Below are 22515 nucleotides of genomic sequence, written 5' to 3'. Positions count from 1 at the left end.
AGCACCTTTCATGGACTGCTTCATTTGGTTAAGTTTTTTAGTGTTCTAACTTTTCTTATATTATACAAAATTACAACTAGATTAGTTCTGGACACAGCTATACATTTACTGAGGTTACTGATTTTAGTAGTGAAATAGTCATTCCAGAAAATCCAAGACTGGGTAAATTATGACTAATTCTAATTGAGAGGACATGCTAATATAGCAGCAGACTACAGTGGTACCTCAGAAGTCAAATGGACTCTGTTCTGGAAGTCTGTTCGACTTCCAAAATGTTCAGAAACCCAAGGCTTGGCTCCGGGATGCTCCTGCAGCCAATCGGAAGCAGTGTTGGACATTAGGTTCCAAAGAACGTTCGCAAACTGGAACTCTCACTTCCGGATTTGCAGCATTCAGGAGCCAAAACGTTTGACTTGCAGGCATTTGTGAACCAAGGTACAACTGTACTTGTAAATACTCCAATATAAGCAGATGTTAATATGCAATTATTCATGGCTTCCCATGAACACCCATTTTCTGTTTTTGAAAGTAGATTTTATTTTAAAGAGGCAGTCCTTACGTGAAATGGCAGATGTACTTATGGGATGTACTTATGTGTCCATCCCTATAGGCAACTGCTCCAGAATGGAGTCACACTGGTAGTAGAATAGGAATAAAAACAAGTTATTTGACCCTCTCCTAAAGGCACACACAGCGCACAAGAGCAGCAGCTCTAAACGCTCTTCTTCTTAAATTACATTTAACACAGGAATGATGGGGTTAGAAAAGGGTGCAGACAGCCTCACAAATCCAAGGGCTCAGTTCTTGGCTGGCCAGGGAGTAGATACCACCTGCTCTACATCTTATTCCTCTCTGCAATTTCTCCCACCTCCCTTGAGGTGTTCTGTTTGTGTGTGTGCATGCGCATGCCTTGAAGTCCAAGAATCACAGCATTCAAAGGTTCTGCTTGTGAAAGTGTGGCAGAAACAAACATGCAGGTGCAACATGTTCTGATGTGTGTAATTAGTCACAGTACTAAAGTCACAGAGCAATGGTTTGATCAAAACAGCTACTTTATGTATTAAAGTAAATATAAATACTTAGTGAATTCACTGTAACATGGAAGTAAAAATTCACATTCTCCCACACTAAGCTGGGACCACCACACATCCCCTAGGTAGATAAGCTTTCAGAATTTTACAGACACTTCATCTGCTTACAGGGTAAATCACAATGCAGATTTGTTTCTCTGCAGGTATTTGCCCATACAAAAGCAATTTTTTTCACATAAAAACAAACCTGATTATATTTAGTGGACATGCACTAGCAATCTATTTAAATTGTACATTACACCAAATATACTGAACAAAACCAAAACAGGCATGGTACAACTTCCCTTCCCACCCCAGACTTCTAGTAATTGTAAGTTTCATGGCACAAACTGCTAGCATAATTTCGGAATGTCTGATATTGAAGAGATATTCATAACGGGAGCATTTTACGACAGTTTTCTCCTATGGCAGTGCTAAAAGAAAGTTAAGAGCAGAAAGCCATGTTTCCTCCTAAGGTCTTCCTAAAAGGCCAGTATATTAAGGGAAAGCACGACACTTGAGTGTGCAGTTTTGAAGTTCAACCCTAATTAAGAACATTCCCTTTCCCAATACAAAAGGCAAATATCTATATACTGCAGTGGGAATGGAAGGATTACAGTGGAATAGTGATCTTCGTCCTTACAGAATAGTGGCACTCTTCACTACAGTGGAACCTTGTATTACGTACCATCCCCCTTGTGAACGCTGCGTGTTACAAGCTCCGCTAACCCAGAAGTAGATGCTCCCAGTTGCGACTTTTGCCCCGGGATGTGAGCAGAAGTCGCGCACTGGCAGGGGCCATTGGCGTAAGCATACCTCATGTTACGAGCGGTTTCGGGTTGAAAACGGACCTCCGGAATGAATTAAATTCTTAACCGGAGGTACCACTGTTTATGATAATTATGCTCAAAATGATAACTACTGATGCACACAGCAATCAACAACTGAAAGCATGCCCAAGTGAAATTTAAAAATGCAAATACATTTTATTTATTAAGATTGTAAGTGCCAAGTGTTGTTAATATGGCTAATAAATAATATTTTTGAAGAGCTTTCTCTCTCATTGTTCTGCAAAAGATTTTGTGCCTTTTACTTTAAAACACAAGATTCCACATCAATAATCCCACAAATTTATAAGGTGTGCGGGTATAGAGGGATGTTTGCCTTACTTTAGTTAGTTACTTGATATTGAAACCACCTGAGCTAGTATCAAGGGTTACTAGTTCTAAAATGTATCAGTACTCATGGTTTTCTCCCTTAACGGGCCAATGCGTACGTTATAACACTAGCTTCACACAGCACAGCGGAATTGTGAGCCAGCCTCAGAAATCTACAGTCCCTCCCCCTCACTCCTGAACTGTTAATCAGTACATTAACACCAAAATTAACCTTTGTTAAAGTTAACTATGGTTCTCTTAATGAGAAGTTAACTATGGTTCTCTTAATGTGAAGTGTGTTTCTGGTTTACCCTAACTTAAGAAAGGCAGAGAAAGAAGAATTGCACCAGGGCTGATGGGAAAGTATGCATTCCCTGGTTTGCTGCCTATGTGGAAAGAACTGGTGTTACAAGTAGCTATTTTAAATTTAACAAATGGAACAACTCATTACACGAACAACGTGTAAGAGTTCACTTACTGCCCTGAATATCCCTTCTGGCCCCCAGCATCAGCAATTCCTTTAGCATCACAGGTAGCCAGTTTATCAGCAAGCCTACTCTGGCCATATGTGCTTTAACATTGCTGTAGGGAAAAGAGTACGTTACAACCAACTCTGTTGCCTCTTGTCAACACTTCTCAAGGTGCTAGTACAAGTCTGCCAATGTGAAGCCCGTCAGCATGAACACATACCCCTAGGGAATCTTTGCTGCACCTAAGATCGTGCACATGGAACAAGAGCTACCAAATCAAAAAAGCAAGATTGGACAGCAATGGTGGAATGTACAGATCAGTCCTCCAGGGGGCAGGGAAATATATACAAGTATCACACCAAATACTGCCTAATAATAAGGGTATTCATCAAGGAATCCAAGTCTCGAAGCAGTTCTCCATGATGCAGAAGATGGTGTTTTGCTTCTTTAAAGTAAACCAAAGCTATAAAAGCCATTACAGTTCCAACTCAAAGCCTTTGTCAGTCTTATTTGTGTTCCTTTGTTGGTGCATAGTACAGCTCCATGGGCTTATTCACTTTCCAGTACTTTTCACTGACCAGCTCCAAGGAAAAGGAGCCATTTAAAACCTAAAGACAAAGTCAGAATTAGTGCCAAAATCAGAAACTAAGCCAGTGTTTGCTGCCACTTGAAAAAGAACAGAAGACATAGCTAGGAAAATAACAAAACATTTGACAAAACACAGCTTGCAAACAGTATTAAAGAGACAGAGTGTTTAGGCACAGCAATCTATAAATAGTCTAATATAATCCAGATGTCAATTCCAATTCCAAAGCAAGAAGCAGCTACAAATACAGTTAAGACGCTTTGCTGTATTTTGACATGTCTACAGTTCTTTTACAAAATGATTCTTGCTAGCAGAATAGGGCATATACTACCTCAGTAATTAGGTACCTGTTTACCTGCGGAAAGCAGTTAAATAACTACAGCACTTAGGTTTGATGCTAAGCTTACTTTGTTAAACTCAGGGTGGGAAACTGCCCCAAAGCTCTCCGGGCTCTATAGCAGCCCGAATGCAGAGAAATTACATCGCAATCCTTTTCTAACAAAGACCCATTTCATTTGTCCTTCCTTCAACAGGTTAAAAACAGCATGGTGGGCAAGGAGAAGCCGTGTGCATGTAAATCTGTGGTGGTGACCACACCCACTTTGGCCACTTCCAAACCCCAAGAGGGGATGCAGACCTTGGTCTCAAAAATCTCCGCACCCCTGGTTTAAAAATAACTACACAAATAAGGGTAGGCTCAAAGATGAGCACTTGTTAGTAACCATTCAGAAAGCATTCCAGATGAGCAGAGAGTTGAATCTGGGATTTCTTCAAATCCAAACTCAACACCCCAGCTGCTATATACCACATGCTCTCTTTAAGCAGTATGACCATGTACCGTATTTTTCGCTCTATAACACGCACCTGACCATAACACGCACATCGTTTTTAGAGGAGGAAAACAAGGGAAAAAACATTCTGAATGAAACAGTGGATGTATCATTTTTGGGCTTCATGCTGTGGCCACAGACATGTGATCTGATGGTGAATTTGGGGTGACCCAATGCCAAAATCCTGAGAATCCCTGTGCATCCATGGTTTGTAACCACGTTTTTGCACCATTGCAGCCCCAGGCAACAGTGGGTGCGTGATTTTGGGGGGGCAGGCTGTAACCATGGACATGCTATGTGCTCTGATGGTGAATTTGGGCTGACCCAATGCAAAGATCCTGAGGATCCATGTGGATCCATGCTTTTTAACCACGTTTTTGCACCATTGCAGCCCCAGGCAACAGTGGGTGCGTGATTTTGGGGGGGCAGGCTGTAGCCATGGACATGCTATGTGATCTGATGGTGAATTTCGGGTGACCTAATGCAAAGATCCTGAGGATCCATGTGGATCCATGCTTTTTAACCACGTTTTTGCACCATTGCAGCCCCAGGCAACAGTGGGTGCGTGATTTTTGGGGGGCAGGCTGTAGCCATGGACATGCTATGTGATCTGATGGTGAATTTGGGCTGACCCAATGCAAGGATCCTGAGGATCCATGTGGATCCATGCTTTTTAACCACATTTTAAGTGGGGAGGGAAGGAAAAACACAGAATGGACAAGGAGCACGAGAGGGGTGTGCAGAGAAGCAGCTGGCTAAGAATGCAGGAGAGGGGTATAACTGGGAGGGAGGAAAGGAAGGCAAAAGTTTTCCCTCACCTACCCACCCAAGCCAGCCATCTCGCACGCTCTCTCTCTCTCTCCCTCCTGCATGTTTTCCCCTCTGCATGTCTGGAGGGGAGGGGCTTTCCCTGCTCTTTGTTCCGTTTGAGCAAACACAGCAAGGAAACAGAGGTGGGTGGGCAGTAAGACCCTGAGGCAGAATGCAGGAAAGCAGCCACTTCCTGTTTTCAGCTTTCCCTTCTAGGAGACGTGCGATTTTTGCCTGCTTTTTTTTTGCCTCCCCTCGCACCATTTGGCTCCAGGGACCACACATTCACTCTATAACACGCACAGACATTTCCCCTTCCTTTTTAGAAGAAAAAATCTGCGTGTTATAGAAGGAAAAATACGGTAATTATTTTATACCAATGTTGTGCTTATTTTTCATAGTTCACAGGCCCACTTCATACAAGTTGCATGATCAGCCTCAAGAGGAACAGAAGTACATCAAAATCCTATTCAGAAATTCCGCACATTCTCCCTTTTAAGTCATTTGCCATAGCAGATCCATCTCTGACATCAACAGGGCAAGCAAAGGGGTGCCTAGGCATGCTCACCTGAACACAAGTAGGTGCCCCTTTGTGGATGTTCGGGAGAGGATGCAGGGCTTTGGCAGCAGAGCCAGGAGATGTGGTCTTGCTTCCCTGCCATGCATTTAGCCCTGTGCATGGAGAATTTCTCAATAGGACTCAGGTGTATCTTAAAGCTGTGACACTTTATTTTCTCCCAATTATGGTTTCAGCTGAATCAGCTACTCACAGTAAACTGGCCATTAGCTGTAGCAATATAAATTGTGTACTGCTTCTCACTGGCTGTTTCAAGATTCATCTGATTTGACTCTCCTTTGCTTCGGAGTTCTTCCAAGGCCAATCTCACAGCTAGGTACTTGGACAAGTGATCAACTGTGGCATTGCCAGAGGTCTTTATGTACCTGCAGCAAGAACAAAAGACAACCCATGTACAAAAATAAATAAATGACTGCAATTGAAAAACATCCACAAGCAAAATGATCCAAAATATAAAGGGCAGCAACTGAACAATTCTAAGAGCTTGTCCTGAATAATCAGATAGCACACACACCCCTTCGCAAAAGGCTAGATCACTAACATGTACACAACACCTTCTGAAAATAAGGACAAAAACCACTGCTTACCTTGTCTGTGCACTGTCATCATTTTCCATTAGTGTTGGATGGGGTCGGAAAACTAGTTCTATTTCACTTGCACCATCCAATACTGGGTCTATGGCAACTGTCGTATTGTTATTATCCAATTCTAGCCCAGAATCATCGGAGGTTTTTGTCCTTTTGTTACTTGGCCCAGCTTCCTGATTACTGTGAGTTGAAGCATTACTACAATGCGAGCTGTCACCATTGTCTTCTGCTCCACTGCCATTCTCGATCGGTTGTTTCTTGCCTCTCTGTAACCTAAGAAGCATACATAGCATGTTCAAGTAAGTCATGCAACCTCTTCAGCAAGTCATTTTCAAAGACCTCACACAAGCTATCAAATATATGAATAAGACTCCCATGATCTCAAAACAAACTGCCAGCTGACAAAATCAATGCAGAACCACTGTTTAGCATGTTCCACTATGAAAGAATTAAGTTTCTCAGATCCAAAAAAAACACCATTCATATGGAACTGAAGCACAGTGCAAGAATGCCAAGTGTAGAAAGGCATGACTGGTGCAGAAATGGATTCTAGAACTGTAGAAAGGCATGACTGGTGCAGAAATGGATTCTAGAACCCCAGATTTCATTAAAACAGGTTTCTGTTTTTCTGCAAAAGCTCATTAAATGAAACGAGCTTACTAGGCTTAGTCAGTCATCTTCCAATTATAGACAAAAATGGGCAGGATCATACATAACACACATTAATCTGCCTTGCAGAATAGGAACCATTTAGCTCACTTCTGTCTACTTGTAACAGCAGTTCTCAAAACCTAAACAAGTATCTCTCACAACTCTGGTAGCATAATTTTTAAACTGAAAACATGGGTTTGAGATTGAAAACCCAATCACTAAGCTGCACCTCCCCACACCCTCCAATTTCTAACTCCCGATTACTTGGAGTCTCTTACCTGTTCAGGGCCTGGATTTTCAGACCCTCCTCAATGCTGTGGCTCAGAGCCTGCTGGTTATTGTGCTTACTGATCCTTGCTAGAACTCTCTCCTGATGGGCTTCATATTCATCACGACTTGGATAAATTTTACTGATAAGGGCATCAAAGTTTGGGTCCGGTCTCAGTGACCGCTTAGAAACAAGCTTTTTACGGCAAGTAGGGCATTCTTTGTTTCTAAGAAGAGAAAAGGAGAAAAGCAGTTCTACAAGTATGCATTTCATATCATGCTTTGTAACACTCTGCAGTCTTGATTAGTCCCTTCTTACTGAAATATGACTTACCAAACCCTTGTCATATCGGATACAGTCACAAACCAGTTTTGCACATCACACAATTCAAGCCCCTGATGCAAACAGATTTGTTATACAGTGGTGCCTCGCAAGACGAAAAGAATCCGTTCCGCGAGTCTCTTCGTCTTGCAGTTTTTTCGTCTTGCGAAGCAAGCCCATAAGCAGCTTAGCGGATTGGTGCTATTAGCGGCTTAGCGGATCAGCTGATAAGCGGCTTAGTGGATCAGCTGTTAAGTGGCTTAGCGGCTTGGGAAAAAAGGGGGGGAGGAAAAAAACCCCGCAGGAACTCGCAAGACATTTTCGTCTTGCGAAGCAAGCCCATAGGAAATTCGTTTTGCGAAGCACCTCCAAAACGGAAAACCCTTTCGTCTAGCCTGTTTTCCGTCTTGCGAGGCATTCGTCTTGTGGGGCACCACTGTACTCACTTCACAGCTGCTTCTTTTCAGTTACTACTCTTCAGTTAGATGTTACAGGTTTCTAGACTAGTTGGTAAAGGCTAAGCTTATTTCGAGGTATTTCATTTCAGTTCCTTAACTTAGCTGTTGAGTTATTACAGCTAATCCCTCATTAGGTGGGGAATGAGAATAAAGAGACACAATTCCTTACACGTCCCCTTCTCGGTCAGAAAAAAACACCAAGAAGTTTCTTGCTGCCAGTGCAGTACCTGACTTGAACCAGAAGTTCTCTGGGTCACACTGAGTCAAGTCTCTATTCTACAAGTTGGTTGTGATGATAAATTGGGATGGGGCGTCATGGCTAAAGTATTTGAGGGCAGAAACTGGAAAATGCTGGAAGATTCTAGTTCATTCTAGAAGGTTCATTTCTGTTGCAAATATTGTTTTGACCAGGGGTCAGCAAACATCTTCAGCAGGGGGCCGGTCGACTGTCCCTCAGACCTTGTGGGGGGCCAGACTACATTTTTTGGGGGGAGGGAATGATGCAAGAGCACCATGAGCCCTGGTGGCTGCTTACCTGTGTCTTGCGAGCAGCAGGGGTTGGTGGTGACGAAGGGACGATGAGTGGTGCATGAAAAGGCTCTGGAGAGAGGCTGCTTAAAACGGCGGCCGCTCAAGCGCTACCGCTGCTGCTGGCACCAACAAAGCCCAGCCCCCTTCCTTCTCTAGGCAGGGCGGGGAGAAGCCTGGAGGAGGGAGGGAGGGAGGCGCCACTGCTGCCGTGTGAGGAAGAGGGAAAGAACGCACACGCTGGTGATCCATGTGGTGATTCCCAGACCGTCTGCCAGATCCAGAAGGCAATTGGGCCTAATCTGGCCTGCGGGCCTTAGTTTGTCTACCCATGGTTTTGACTATCTGAAGGTCACGCTGAGCCAGGAGAGATAAATTTGTGCACTCAGCGAGCTGGTCATTCTCTTACTTTTGTTTGTACCTCACATGTTTGCAGTTTTTTCTTTGAAGTTTTGTGTGTGTGTGTGTGTGTGTGTGTGTGTGTGTATAAAACAAAGTCCTTTTGCCTTTAGTAAACGTTTTTCTTTGACTCAGCGTGTTTTATTACTCCACAATGCATCCACTTCAAATATGTACTTCTGGGACTCTGCCATTCATCAGGACACAGAGCGCCTAGGAATTTTAGAATCCAATTCGTCAGGGGGAGCCATGCTCCGTAAACTCCTTGGAGGAAGGACAGAATAAAAATAAAGTACAGAGGTACCTCAGGTTAAGTACTTAATTCGTTCTGGAGGTCTGTACTTAACCTGAAACTGTTCTTAACCTGAAGCACCACTTTAGCTAATGGGGCCTTCTGCTGTTGGCACGCCGTCGGAGCATGATTTCTGTTCTCATCCTGAAGCAAAGTTCTTAACCTGAAGCACTATTTCTGGGTTAGTGGAGTCTGTAACCTGAAGCGTATGTAACCTGAAGCGTATGTAACCCGAGGTACCACTGTAACTGCAAATGCTTCTCTACCCTCTAATGCTAAACAGTTAAGATTTGGGATTTGTGGCCCTGGCTGGCTGTCAACTTTGGAGAGGGAGGGAAGTAAAGTAAAAGGGTGATATTCAACTAAGCTTTACTGAGAGCAGACGCACTGAAATTAATGAACATATAATCAGAGAGCTGGAAGGGACCACGATGCAGGAATCTCAACTTAAGCATTCTGTTAATTTCAATGCGTCTACACTGAATAAAACCTAATTGAATACCACCTAAAGGTTTGTTTTTTTGCAGGTTCTTTACATTTTACCCAGAATCCCAAGGTACTGCTCAAGTGCTATAACCAATCCAGATAGAGGGTTTTTTTAAAAAAAAATCTTGTATCACCATACTTACCCACTTCTTAGGGCTGTGATGATACAATCAGCACAAAAACGATGCAGGCATTCCTTAGTAGTCATGGTGTTCTTCAACATATCCAAACAAATGGGACACATCAGCTCACTGTGGAGACTTCGTGGTGACACCACTATTTCTAAGCCATCTGTTATTGCTTCCTAATGATAAAAGTTAAATAGAGTTGGTGCTGACCTTTAAAGCCCTAAACGGCCTCGGTCCAGTATATCTGAAGGAGCGTCTCCACCCCCATCGTTCTACCCGGACATTGAGGTCCAGCGCCGAGGCCCTTCTGCCAGTTCCCTCACTGCAAGAAGCCAAGTTACAGGGAACCAGGCAGTGGGCCTTCTCAGTAGTGGCACCCACCCTGTGGAACGCCCTCCCACCAGATGTCAAAGAGAACAACTACCAGACTTTTAGAAGACACCTGAAGGCAGCCCTGTTTAGGGAAACTTTTAATGTTTGATGTATTACAGTATTTTAATATTTTTTTTGAAGCCGCCCAGAGTGGCTGGGGAAGCCCAGCCAGATGGGCAGGGCATAAATAATAAAATTATTATTATTATTCTCAAGCAATTGTTTCCTGTTCAAGCTGAAGTTGCTATTTTTAAAAATGCCTCATAATAATAATAATAATGAAAAACATTTCCTCTTTATTTCTGGCAAATGCAAATAAGATTTGAGTTTTGTTGTAATGCTCTAGCTGATAAATTAACATTTTGGAGGGCAGTGGGCATTCACATCTTTTGTTTTTTAAAAAAACACAACAACTCTTTAGTACCTGAGGTGTTCTTTGAAGTTCATACAAGCTGAGCTCCCATGTTTTGCTCAAAGGCTGCGTTCCATTTGTCTGCACAGCCTGAGACATGGCTAGAAGAAAAGAGAAACATGAAAATCAAGCATTTTAAGAGGTCATGCAGATTGGGCATTTTCACAGGTGGACTCATATTTCACAAGACAGGTCAGCAGACTACACCCCTCAAACCATTTCCAGTTCATTTCTCACTCATTTCCATTTCACATGCCAAGTACCTATAGCACAAGGATATCCACCAATATGCTACAGAGTAATTTCAGCAAATATATGGTGCCTCTGGATGGACATAATGGAGCACATGTCAAGAGTTCAGAAGCTGCAGTTAGATCTTCCTCCCTTTAAAAAGCAATATACAGACAAGAGGTCTTGGCCTAGTCTTCTGACTAAAGCTATTTACTTCATGAAGTAAATGAGACTGAGACAGTGGAGCTCCAGAGACAGAGTGAAAACGACAGACCCCACCTTTTACAGAGAGTCACATATCTGCAGAACAAGTCCCAACTTTTTTCTTTTTTACATCCCAGGAAGATGGGAAATTGCCCAAATTCAACATCATTCACACCCAACAGTTTTTCTAGTAGTACATTTTCATTTCATCATTAAAACCAAATAGAAGTAAAAATGACTGCATCTGACCACACTCATACAATTATACATGCCTACTGCATATGCAGGTACATATCCAATCAGCATTTGATTATATCTTTATTTTTATACTGGAATGCAGTACAGTATTAATCTGCAGATACAGACACAGAGAGAAAGGTTGGAATGTAAAAGTAACTAATAATAGAATCAATTTTCTAATCTACCCCATATTTGACGCCATGTAACTTTCTAAGTGATCTAGAGCTGCTTAACTCCCTTCTGTTGGTATTTTACTCCGCTACCCACATCATGTGTAAATAAGTCAAACAAAGTATTTTTCCAATACCTTTCCACAGAAAGTAATTTTGAAATCTGCAAACCCTATCAAAAACCTTCAAGGCAGCTAATTAGCAAAGTCTTCCATAAACATTTAGAAACACAATGTGATTCTCATTGCTTCCAGGGGTCTGCATAGTACTGTGTGGAGTAAGAGACCAACCCAGCCCCTTTGCTCTGTTCCAGAAGACTTGGGAAGGTCTGGGATCATTGTCTCACTTCCTCCTTAAAGCCAGGCCCTGCCAGAAGCAGCCTGTCTCTCATCACTTCTCATAAGAAGCAACAGCAATCATGCCAGGCCTTCATGAAGGAGTCTTGCCACTTTCGACCACTCAAGAGTCAGTGTGAAGTGGAATAATGACCCATTCTTCCCTCAGGTTCAATGGAAGCAGAAATCAAGTTTTAGCTGTTCTTAGTAGTAAATAGCAGCTAGTTGAGACTATGCATTGCAATCGGCAGGTATCTGCCTTCTTCACGTTCTTCTGCAGACGTTAGATGACTTGTGGCTGGCTACCAAGTCTAGCCAAAACTGTGGGCCCCCAAGTGAGCAAGAAGTCAATATTCCTAGGTGAACCAACTGGCCAATATTAAGTCCTCATCTCGTTCCCATGCTGCATTTGAAGCGATAGTAGGATTGCCTCTTCTATTACGAAGACATATACCAGCTAACAAGCAACTTCTACAAACTAGTAACACTGCTGTGTTTGTTCCTTTTTAATTTCCAGCTCAACTAAAGTGGTTTAGAGTCCAAAGCACTGTATATTGTTTCCATTTCAGATTCTATTTCATTCTTTATTAGCTCCTCTTTTCTATCAATGTTGAACACTGATTATCTACAGAAAATACTAATATACTGCTGCAGCTGTCTCCAATATTATAACTAATAGGCACGGCGGAATTTCTTATGTCAAGGCAGAAAATTAAGAACATGTTTATGGCATTAAGTGTCACTAAGCCATAATAAGGTTATTATATTTGTCAGCAGAAACTAATAAGTTTTAATAAGGTAATTAGAGCTACACATTTTCTATCACACAAATATGCAAACATCTTCCATGAAGCTGTGCTTAATTTATAAAAAATTATCAGCTGACAAATTTTATAAAAATATAAATGTCCCTTAAGCTGCAATGTTGAAATAAGATTCAGTTTTTGAACATCATTAATTTTAAAATATTATTTGTATATGCCCAGAACTCCAGCAGATCCCCAAATCCTATTGCAATACACTGCCACTATATTGTGTAAAGGAGTCTAGTTACTGCAACAGTCATTCGTCAGGCTTCTCTTATTTCAAGTAATGGAAGGATGAAAACCCTCACATTATTAGCAACTAGCAAGCACATAACCAGTGCTGCTCAGGAAGTCTAAGAAACCAAAAATATCAGTGCCGTTTTTAAAGGTTCAGTTCACCCTTGTAGTTCAAAATAATGCCCAACTGTATCCAAAGAATAACTTGCTCCTTGATCTCTGGAACCATTGTGAAAAAATTGGTTACAGTATCGTTAAGAGATGTCCAAATGCATAATAAACAAACAAAACTTTCTAAATTACTTGGTATATTAAGGGAAGTGGAAGTGAGAGAATATGCAGAATGACCCTGTAAATCTTGGGGCAGGACCCTAAAATAACCAGAATCTACAAGTGGGTCATGCAACAAAAACATTGCAATGTGGCATGTTTTCCTGTTCAGCTTGCCAGCCACTTCAGTCCTCCTTGCTTTCAATTACACCCACCCGTCTATCAGTATTTCATGTCCACCAAGAATGTTCAGTTCTCAGTGGGCTATACTGGGGTCCCCAGCCCCAATGTTTATTTTTTCCTAAAATAGTGTTTACCTCTGGAAATCTTGGGATTTCCTCAACCTCTTTCTTGTACATCCCACTTCTCAGAGTGGGAGCCTTCATTAGCTAGGTTACCTCATTACTTCAAATGCATCTAGCTTCCGAAGAGAGGCTTTCAACAGGTACAGAATGATTTTTTTAAAAAAATAAATGACAGTGTGGTGTATTTTTAAAAAAAATCCTAGACAACATGGAAGCATTACATAGGAAAAAATAAGTAATTCTCAAACTTTTTCTTTTTACACCCTAACCATAAATAAAATTTCTGTGAAATCTGTTTAGCAAACAGATTTGCTGACCTAGCACTCAGTCAAGAACGTTTTAAATTCCATTGTCCACACAACATATATCTTGGCTGAGGTTAGACTGTAGCAATTGCAGCACTTTTCGTGATTTGATACAGACTGACCAGCTCTCTAAGAACTTTCTCTTGTTCCAAATTCTTCTAAAACCTTTTACTACTCACAAGTGGGGTACAGCAAGATTGGAGGAATGCAACTCCTTCAATAAATCCACACTGTATCACGTTTCAAAAGCATTCAACATGATGACTTGTGCCTCCAGAAAGCTTGTACACACTATCTCTTAATGTTAAGCGTGCATCATGGCTAATAATCAGCAATCTCCTTGACAGAACATGTCCAGCACCCCAAGGACACAAACAGATGTAAATTACCACAACTAGAACACTATGCTGCTTTGGCAGTTAGTTTAGCAACTACTCAGAGCAACACATGATGCGCGGTGGGGAGTGGGGGGGGGAGAGAAGAGATAAGCTGACTGCCTGATTAGGTCTGAAAAAGTCCGCTGCAGATACACACCTCACTCTACTGATTGCTGCTAGGGACCAAGGGAGAAATGCTATGGCGCTGCGGAGCTTTTCTTTCCTTCCCACATTCCTCTTCTCAAAGCTCATGAAGCGCACACATTATGATTATATTCTGAACTGTTGTTAATTTTGTTATTTCGTGTAAGCTGCCCTGCAAGTGGAAAACATTGTAGGGTATGGTATAAATGGCTTAAGTAAAATAAAGAATGGCCTCTTCATTTTCCATTTGCCTAGTTAGCCCCATGCCTGGAGAGAGAAACTATATTTGCTTTGTTAGGACCAATTCACATACCGTATGGGGCTCTAAGATCAGTTCCCAGTATAAAATATGCACACAGCGGCCTTTATTAAGTACATCCACATATGCAAGTTGTGCTCCTTGCTTTCAAGTATAAACAGTGATTGGGAAGCCTTCGGTTTTGTACATTTTGAAGAGGAGGGGAGGGAAGGTGCAATTTATATTATGGAAACCGCAGTTAATGCTTGTTTTGTATGAAGTGACCCTTAAGCTTTTATTTATTACATATTATTATTAATCAAATTTGTATACCACTCTTAATTTGAAGATCACAGGATGGCACACAACATAAAATTACAAAATAAGAACACAAAATGTGCAACAAAACAAAATGAAAGCAAGCCAATAACCCCTGCTTCCACAACCACATTTAAAAAGGCACAGTTTGTTTAATCTGCCAAAGGCCTGGTTATAGAGAAACATTTTTGCCCAGTGCCTAAAGAAACACTGGGCTAATTAAACAATCTATGGTGGCAACTCTAATTACCCATGCCAAATTTATTTGAATTCTGCTCTACCTTCAGTCATGATCAATTTGCCTGAGCTTAAGCAACTGTTCTACTGACCTGACCTACTCATACAAACACCAACTTCTCTTTTTTCCCATTGAGTGTCAAAGCCAAATGTGAAAAGCAGTAAACCATTCAAGACTGAACCACTTATTTCTCCCAATTAGTTCATAATGGTTGGACAGGTAGATAGGCAAGCTACTGTATTTTTGCTGTTTAACACACACAAGTGAAAGAAATGTGTCTGCATTCTAGATTTATGTGATTCGGGAGGATGAAAGCAAGAGAAGATTGTGAAACCTTTCAGACAAGACTACATATTCTGCATCCATTGCCCCATCAAATATTTCCCCATTATGTTATAATTCATAACTTTTTACAGAACAGTTTTAATGAAGTGGAGAGCTAAATCATGCCCATTTATTTCAACAAGCAGTTGTATGATGACGGTAACAAAAATGCTTTGAATATGTTTTAATCACCTTTCTATTTTTAAAGGGAAGTGAACAATAAAAAACAACTAATCATAAAAAATCCAGAAAAAAGGACAAACACCATTGTACCAATTTAAATGACAGTAAAATGGACCACAGGGTAGTGCCATCCTGTTCTTGATAGCAAAATTATACTGTCTTGATACCACACTGAATCTTTCTGCATTTCGTTTTGGAAGTGCCTTACTGGATGAAAAAATTATAGCTTGTAATTGTTTTCTTTAGAAGCAAGGGCAAGAGTGTAGCATTGATCAGTCACGATTTGTTTTGAACGATCTCTCTCTCACTTCCAATACAGTCGTATCTCGGAAGTCAAACAGAATCCTTTCTGGAAGTCTGTTCAACTTCTGAAACATTTGACTTCCAAAGCGCAGCTTCTGATTGGCTGAAGGAAGCTCCTGCAGCCAATCGGAAGCAGCAGAAGCCCCGTCCGATGTTCAGAATCCAAAAGAACGTTCGAAAACAGGACACTCACTTCCAGTTTTCAATCCTTCAGGAGCCAAAACACTCGACTCCCAAGGCGTTGAGGTGGCAAGGTATGACTGTAGTTGAAGCACTTCTGTATTAGGACTGGAGGCACACCACTCTTGCACCTCTATTCTTTTAAGAAAGGATACCCTGCCCCCAATAACCTCACATGCTGTTTCCCCCATAACTGACTTAACTGAGGAGAAGTAAAGATTCATGTAAAGCAGGAGTGAGGAACCAAATGTGGCCCCAGGTTTCTGTGCCTGCCTTTGTGACCCTTTAAAGGCCATGCCTCCTCCCTAGACTACACCCCTCACTGGTCTGGTTCCACACACTCCTTCAAGTGCTCTTGTCTGGCTTTAATGTGTCCTGGAACTGTCATAATACCTCCTTTGTCTGGATGTAGGGTCAGATGTGTTGAAACCTCTGGTTTTTGCACAGCCGGAAACATAGCCAACTGTACATGATGGAATGCCGCCCTCAGGTTGAAACTGGTGCCTGATATAATGAAAAAACCGACAAGATGCTTTGAAGAATATGGTTAATTCTCTTGCATTATGAGCATGTTTTTCCCATGGGAGAAGTAAGACCTTTGAGAGGAGATTTAGATTGGGGGAAATGGCTTTGGGTGAGGAGGGTGTCCCATAGGCACTGTGGAAAGTGATTAATCTTTTTGCATCATGGGCAACAGGGGCTGTCCTGCCCTTGTGGCCTCCCCAGAGAATGCTGGAATAGATGGCCCATTTTATCAAATCCAGCAGACCTCCTCTGTAGTACATGTGCCAATTAGCCATAAGTTATTAACTGAGCTTCCATGTTCACAGGCAGTATAGCTCTGGAAACGAACAGAGGGTAGGTCACTGTGAGAACTGCTTGACTAGATGGGCCCCCTTTGGCCAGACCCAGTTGCAGGGCACTTCTGAAATTCCTAAGTTTTTAGGATTGTTCCTTTCATGTCCTGCTTGGGGGCTTACCAGAAGCACTGAAAAGTAGGGTGCTGGGATAGGTTAATTCTTTTGCCCTTTTGCATCCTGAGAATGTTTTCCCCTTGTTAGGGGAAATGGTGAGCTGTAGGGAGGTTTACACCACCTCCAATCTGATTCTTCCCCACACATCTTTTAAATAGGGATGGCATCTTGGCTAGCTCACTGGTTGTATGGAAAATGCATCCGGAAGATAAAATATATCTAGGAGTTACTTAGTGGTCTGGCATGGAGCCCTCCCTGCCTCTGTTCCTTCCCCCCTCCTTCTCCTGTTAAGTTTTTAATGAGGAATGTTTTGAGAACAGTCTTAGATGTTCTGGGAACTTCACACCCCCACAGCTGCCTAATCAGTTTGGGAGGATAGTGCTGGGTACCTTCTCTCATGTTTGATATGTTTTGAGAAAGTGAGGCATTGGGAAGGGGTGGCTAATGGATGATCTCCAAGTAGCCAGTTTTGGAAGCCACACAGGCTGTCTATAAAATCTGACGGTTTGTGCAGAGTTTCTCTGAAGCTCATGCATGGACTGATCGGCCGCAGGGCTGTGCAAACTGAGGCTACCTGGGGGAGTCACTTTGACACTTCTTGAGGGCTTCCAAGTGGCAGATTGAAGTGCTTACTTGACATGTATACATTGCTTGCTGTTTTAGAACAAAATCTTAGATCTTCTCACTCACTTGTGTATTTTGTGTTGCTTCTGAATCTCATTTTAAAAGAACCACCTTGCCTTTGGCAAGACGCTGGTCAGATATTGTCAGCTGGGCACTATTATTTGACCACAGTCAAATATTTCATTAAGTTAATTATGCCTGAAGAATGGGCTTTCTGCCTACTTAGCACAAGTCACTTTTAAAGTGACACTTGCCCTTTCTTCGTAGTCACTGTTAATTTGCTTTATTTCTGTTTTAATTACATTGGGCAATATTCAACATTATGCACATAGAGGACAAGCTCACACATGAATTCTTTTCCTCACCTTTCAGCCACCACTACCCCCATGAAAGCCTCCCTGGAGAATCAGAGGGGAGACTTACCAGCATTGTGGGATGAGCTATACACCACTGAAGTGAGAGAACGCCCCAAAATCTGATGGAATAATCCTGTGTTAGCGGAGTACAAAACTACCTTCCAATTTTGGAAGATTCCTCCACTCCTGCAACCCAGTGTTTGATAAGTCCATAGCAGTCCTCTGGAGTAGGTTTTTTTTTTAAGGGGGTACTGGGTGCTTCAAAGGGAGCGGGTGGCGTCTTTGGCTCAAGACGGGGTGAGCTCCCGTTGCTCTGTTCCATCTCCTGTCAAACTAGCAATTCAAAAGCACACCAGGGCAAGTAGATAAATAGGTATTTTACTGGGGGCTTCATGGTAAGGATTCATTGCATGAGCTTATATTCTACTTGTGCAGTGTTGAATTTCACCCAGACCCCTTTTTAAAAATTGAACTGTAGGTTGACACTGTTGTTCCAGGGTAAATTTCAAAGAGAAATTCAGCAAAACATTAACATTTATAAAAGGTAAAATTTGTTAAAGATTATAATAATGCATTAACTATAACATTTTATGGTTTTGTAATTAGCATAATGTATTAAACCTGTTGATTGATTGGTATAGGCAGGATATTGATTGGTATGGGCAGAGGTACAACATATTTTCTATGTGCTAGTGCTTTTTGACCATTATTTGAATGTTCAGTTGAGCAAATCCTTTTTTGAACAGTCAAGCATTTAACCATGTAAATAGGGTTTTTTATATTACAAAAAAAAAAAAACCTGCAGGACATCCCATCACAAATCTCCTATCTCTGGTTCAACTACAAATGGAACTAGCTTTGGTATTGTGAAGAAAAAAACACCAGCACCACCTTAAATGAACACATTATCACAAAACCATTTTCCTTTTTGATAAGCCATAAATGAAATGGCATCCTTGTCATATTGAAATACTTTTAGCACTTCTTCTAGTCTAGGTGCTCTGAGCTGGGACATCCCACATTGTCCTTGGGAATTCTGTGAGAACTCACAGGAGACATCCCTTTAAATTTACGGGCCTCTCTCGAGCAAGCATAGTTCTAACCTACCAAGGGAAACAAGAAATCAGCCAAGCAATGTTCTGCAAACAACATACAAGTCAAAACTCTTGACTCTTCCCTGTGTTGCCACCAACAGATACTCCAAAGGCACCCTTTAACACCTTCTGCTCACAAAGATGATGGGTGCCAAGCGAGATGCCACCCTAAAGCACACCTTTTCCTCTTTTAAAGAGACAGTGTACTCCTACGCACCCTCTGTCCACCTTAGAGCCCATGTACCACTGTTAGCTGCAAATACAGCATGATAAGTAAATAATTCCTCTAGAGATCTTCCCATTAATGCAACCAGGGGAACTGGGACAGGGAGGGCAATCGGAGAGCGGGGCCAACATATTGGGGGCGCCTTTCCCAAAGCACCATTGTATTGTGCATTTTTGTGTTTTTTATTCCATATTCTTATGCTTGCAAACCGCCGGGAAATTTTCATGTGAAGGGTTTGGGGTACAATTTTAATCAATAGAAATTTAAATAATAATAATACTTTTTTTAAAAAAATAAGACCACCATCTTCATACCCCAATTATGATTTGCATCAGATCAGACTGTTCTAAGGCGTGCACGATCCTTCTGTTGTTTCTGTAGCTTCTAAACACCTTGTTATTGTTAATATGGAAAGGCGGTATACAAATTAAAAGAAATGAAAATAACAATAATAATTTTAAAAAGTGAAATAAAATTGAGGGGGCAGGGGGTGACAACCCTGCCAGGGAGAAAATCGCCCCAGCTCCTTTTCTCTCCCTTAAATGTTATTATTTTGGGGGAGTGGGCGGGTTAATGGCTAAAAAAGAAGAAGAGGAGGAAAACCGCCTTGTGTATTGTTAACGCAGAAAGACGGTATACAAATTGAAAGCGAAATGAAAATAATAATAATGAAATAAAATCGAAAGGGGACAGGACAACCCTGCCAGGGACGGCAGGAAGAAAATCGCCTCAGCTCTTTTCCTCTCCCTTAAATGTTATTATTTTGGGAGAGTGGGTGGGTTAATGGCTAAAGAAAAAGAAGAGGAGGGAGAGGGGGAGGAGGAAAACCACCACAGAAGGGTGGCATACAAATTGAAAGCAAAATAATAATAATGATGTTGATGATTATGATGATGATGAAATAAAATCGAAAGGGGGCAGGGAGGGACAACCCTGCCAGGGACGGCAGGAAGAAAAGCGCCTCAACCTTTCTCTCTCTCTTCTTTAAATGTTATTATTTTGGGAGAGTGGGCGGGTTAATGTGTAAAGAAGAAGAAGAGGAGGAGGAAAACCGTCTTGTGTATTGTTAACACAGTAAGGCGGTATACAAATTGAAAACGAAATGAAAATAATAATAATGAAATAAAATCGAAAGGGGGCGGGACAACCCTGCCAGGGACGGCAGGAAGAAAAGCGCCTCAACCTTTCTCTCTCTCTCTCTCTCTCTCTCTCTTCTTTAAATGTTATTATTTTGGGAGAGTGGGCGGGTTAATGTCTAAAGAAGAAGAGGAGGAGGAGGAAAACCGTCTTGTGTATTGTTAACACAGTAAGGCGGTATACAAGTTGAAAACGAAATGAAAATAATAATAATGAAATAAAATCGAAAGGGGGCGGGACAACCCTGCCAGGGATGGCAGGAAGAAAATCGCCTCAGCTCTTTTCCTCTCCCTTAAATGTTATTATTTTGGGAGAGTGGGCGGGTTAATGGCTAAATAAAAAGAAGAGGAGGGAGAGGGGGAGGAGCAAAACTGCCACAGAAGGGTGGCATACAAATTGAAAGCGTAATAATAATAATAATAATAATAATAATGAAATAAAATCGAAAGGGGGCGGGGAGGGACAACCCTGCCAGGGACGGCAGGAAGAAAATCGCCTCAACCTTTCCCTCTCTCTCTCTCTCTCTCTCCTTTAAATGTTATTATTTTGGGGGAGTGGGCAGGTTAATGTCTAAAGAAGAGGAGAAGGAAAACCGCCTTGTGTATTGTTAACACAGAAAGGCGGTATACAAACTGAAAGCGAAATAAAAATAAAAATAATAATGAAATAAAATCGAAAGGGGGCGGGGAGGGACAACCGCGACAGAGAGGGCAGGAAGAAAAGCGCCTCAACCTTTTTCTCTCTCTCTTCCTTAAATGTTATTATTGGGGGGGGCGGGTTAATAACAGAAGAAGGAGAAGGAGAAAGACCGTGTGGGGAGGCGAGGAGCAAGCACCCCCCTTTTACACCCGAGTCCGCACCCCCCCCCAAAACCGAGGCTTCTCCAGCTCCATGTGGGAGGGAGAGACCCCCCCAAAAAAAAACCCAGCTGCGCCCCCCCTTTCCCTCCACATCCTCCTCCGCCTTCTCCTCACCGGCCCCGCTGCTCGCCGCCTCTCGGTGTCCGGCCCGCTCCCTCCCCACGGCTCGGCTCTCTCGCCCGTCGTCGTTGCCGCCGTCGGCGCCGCCGCCGCCTCCTCCTCTCCCGGCAGCCAGGGCTGAGGCGAGTCGACAGCGGCCGCCCCAGCCCGCTTCTCCCACAGCCGCCGACGCCGCCTCCTCTCCGCCTCAGCGAGCGACACAATATGGCGAGTCGCCGCCGCCGCCGCCGCAAAGGACTCTGGGAAGGAAAGAAAAAAAGCGAGCAAGCGAGCGGGTGACTTGAAGGCGGGGGCGGGGCGGCTCCGGAGGAGCCACGCCCATCAGGCCCCGCCTTCCCCCGTCCCCGCCGCGCGCCTGGGTGGCGTCGCTTTGCGCTGTCATTAGGCTAATTGGGCAAGTGCTGGACTTTGACAACATGCAGATTTTTGGCTGTGTTTTATATATAAAACACCCCAAAAATCTGCCTGTTGTCAAAGTAAATATATAAATTTAATAGACTTTTTTTAATGCTTTTTATTGAATTTTTCCACAAACAAAATATATATCTTATAGATTTCTGAGGGTGCCTCCTTTTTTAAAAAAAATCAAAAAATCAATTTTTTTAAAATTTATTTTCCATTTTATTTTATTTATTTTTTCATTTCCATAGCACTTTATATTTTTAATAAAAATTTATTTTTTAAAAAAAATAAATTTTTATTAAGTACAAATTAGAAAACATACATATTTACAACAAAAGAAAATACAAAGGGGGAAAAATACATATAACCAAGGGAAAAAGTTAGAGAATACTTTGCCTCTTTTCATATTTACAGTTATTTATACCTCTATAAAATGCTATTCACAATAAAGGAGTGAAATGAAAGATGAGATATCAGAAAAAAGAAAAAAAGAACGAAGAAAAAAGAAAGAAGTAAAAGAAAAGGATCATAGGTGAAATTTTTTTAAAGTAGATAAGTATTCACTATACATATAATAAAAATCTCAAAGCAGTTTAAAAGGTAAAGGTAAAGGGACCCCTGACCATTAGGTCCAGTGGTGACCGACTCTGGGGTTGCGGCGCTCATCTCGCTTTATTGGCTGAGGGAGCTGGCATACAGCTTCTGGGTCATGTGGCCAGCATGACTAAGCCACTCCTGGCGAACCAGAGCAGCGCACGGAAACACTGTTTACCTTCCCGCCGGAGTGGTACCAATTTATCTACTTGCACTTTGACGTGTTTTCAAACTGCTAGGTTGGCAGGAGCAGGGACCGAGCAACGGGAGCTCACCCCGTCGTGGGGATTCGAACCGCCGACCTTCTGATCGGCAAGT

The 22515-nt window shown here is 42.2% G+C and overlaps 2 protein-coding genes across 9 annotated transcripts in view; one reads left to right on the top strand and one right to left on the bottom strand.

Moving 5' to 3' along the window:
* Nucleotides 1-15166, top strand: part of TRMT1L (tRNA methyltransferase 1L) — a 35350-nt gene extending 20184 nt beyond the window's left edge. For 5 of the 7 annotated variants that reach the window (XM_083743838.1, XM_083743842.1, XM_083743841.1 and 2 more), the window contains exon 17: nucleotides 5325-5687. In XM_083743838.1, the coding sequence (XP_083599964.1) occupies nucleotides 5325-5495 (171 nt within the window). In that variant the 3' untranslated portion in view covers nucleotides 5496-5687. Of the gene's footprint in view, nucleotides 1-255; nucleotides 2121-5324; nucleotides 5688-15109 lie in introns of those variants that run through there. The other 2 variants (XM_083743843.1, XM_083743840.1) reach the window with 2 other exon arrangements.
* Nucleotides 1035-21437, bottom strand: RNF2 (ring finger protein 2). Of its 2 annotated transcripts, XR_014565553.1 has the most exons (8): nucleotides 21196-21431; nucleotides 10415-10503; nucleotides 9634-9794; nucleotides 7017-7232; nucleotides 6088-6360; nucleotides 5694-5865; nucleotides 2918-3305; nucleotides 1035-2809 (listed from the first exon to the last, which is right to left on the bottom strand). XR_014565553.1 is itself a non-coding variant. In XM_083743972.1 (7 exons), the coding sequence occupies exons 2-7, from the start codon at nucleotides 10499-10501 to the stop codon at nucleotides 3204-3206; spliced, it is 1011 nt and encodes a 336-aa protein (XP_083600098.1). In that variant the 5' UTR covers nucleotides 10502-10503; nucleotides 21196-21437; the 3' UTR covers nucleotides 1035-3203. The 2 variants fall into 2 exon arrangements, 1 of the variants encoding a protein (XP_083600098.1); XM_083743972.1 differs by having other exon boundaries at nucleotides 1035-3305; nucleotides 21196-21437.
* Nucleotides 21438-22515: the final 1078 nt, after the last annotated feature.

This window comes from Podarcis gaigeae, assembly GCF_964106915.1.
Source record: "Podarcis gaigeae genome assembly, chromosome: 6".
Lineage (NCBI taxonomy): Eukaryota > Metazoa > Chordata > Lepidosauria > Squamata > Lacertidae > Podarcis > Podarcis gaigeae.
Note: the sequence above shows the minus strand (reverse complement) of the source record. Positions and strands in the feature narration are given on the sequence as shown.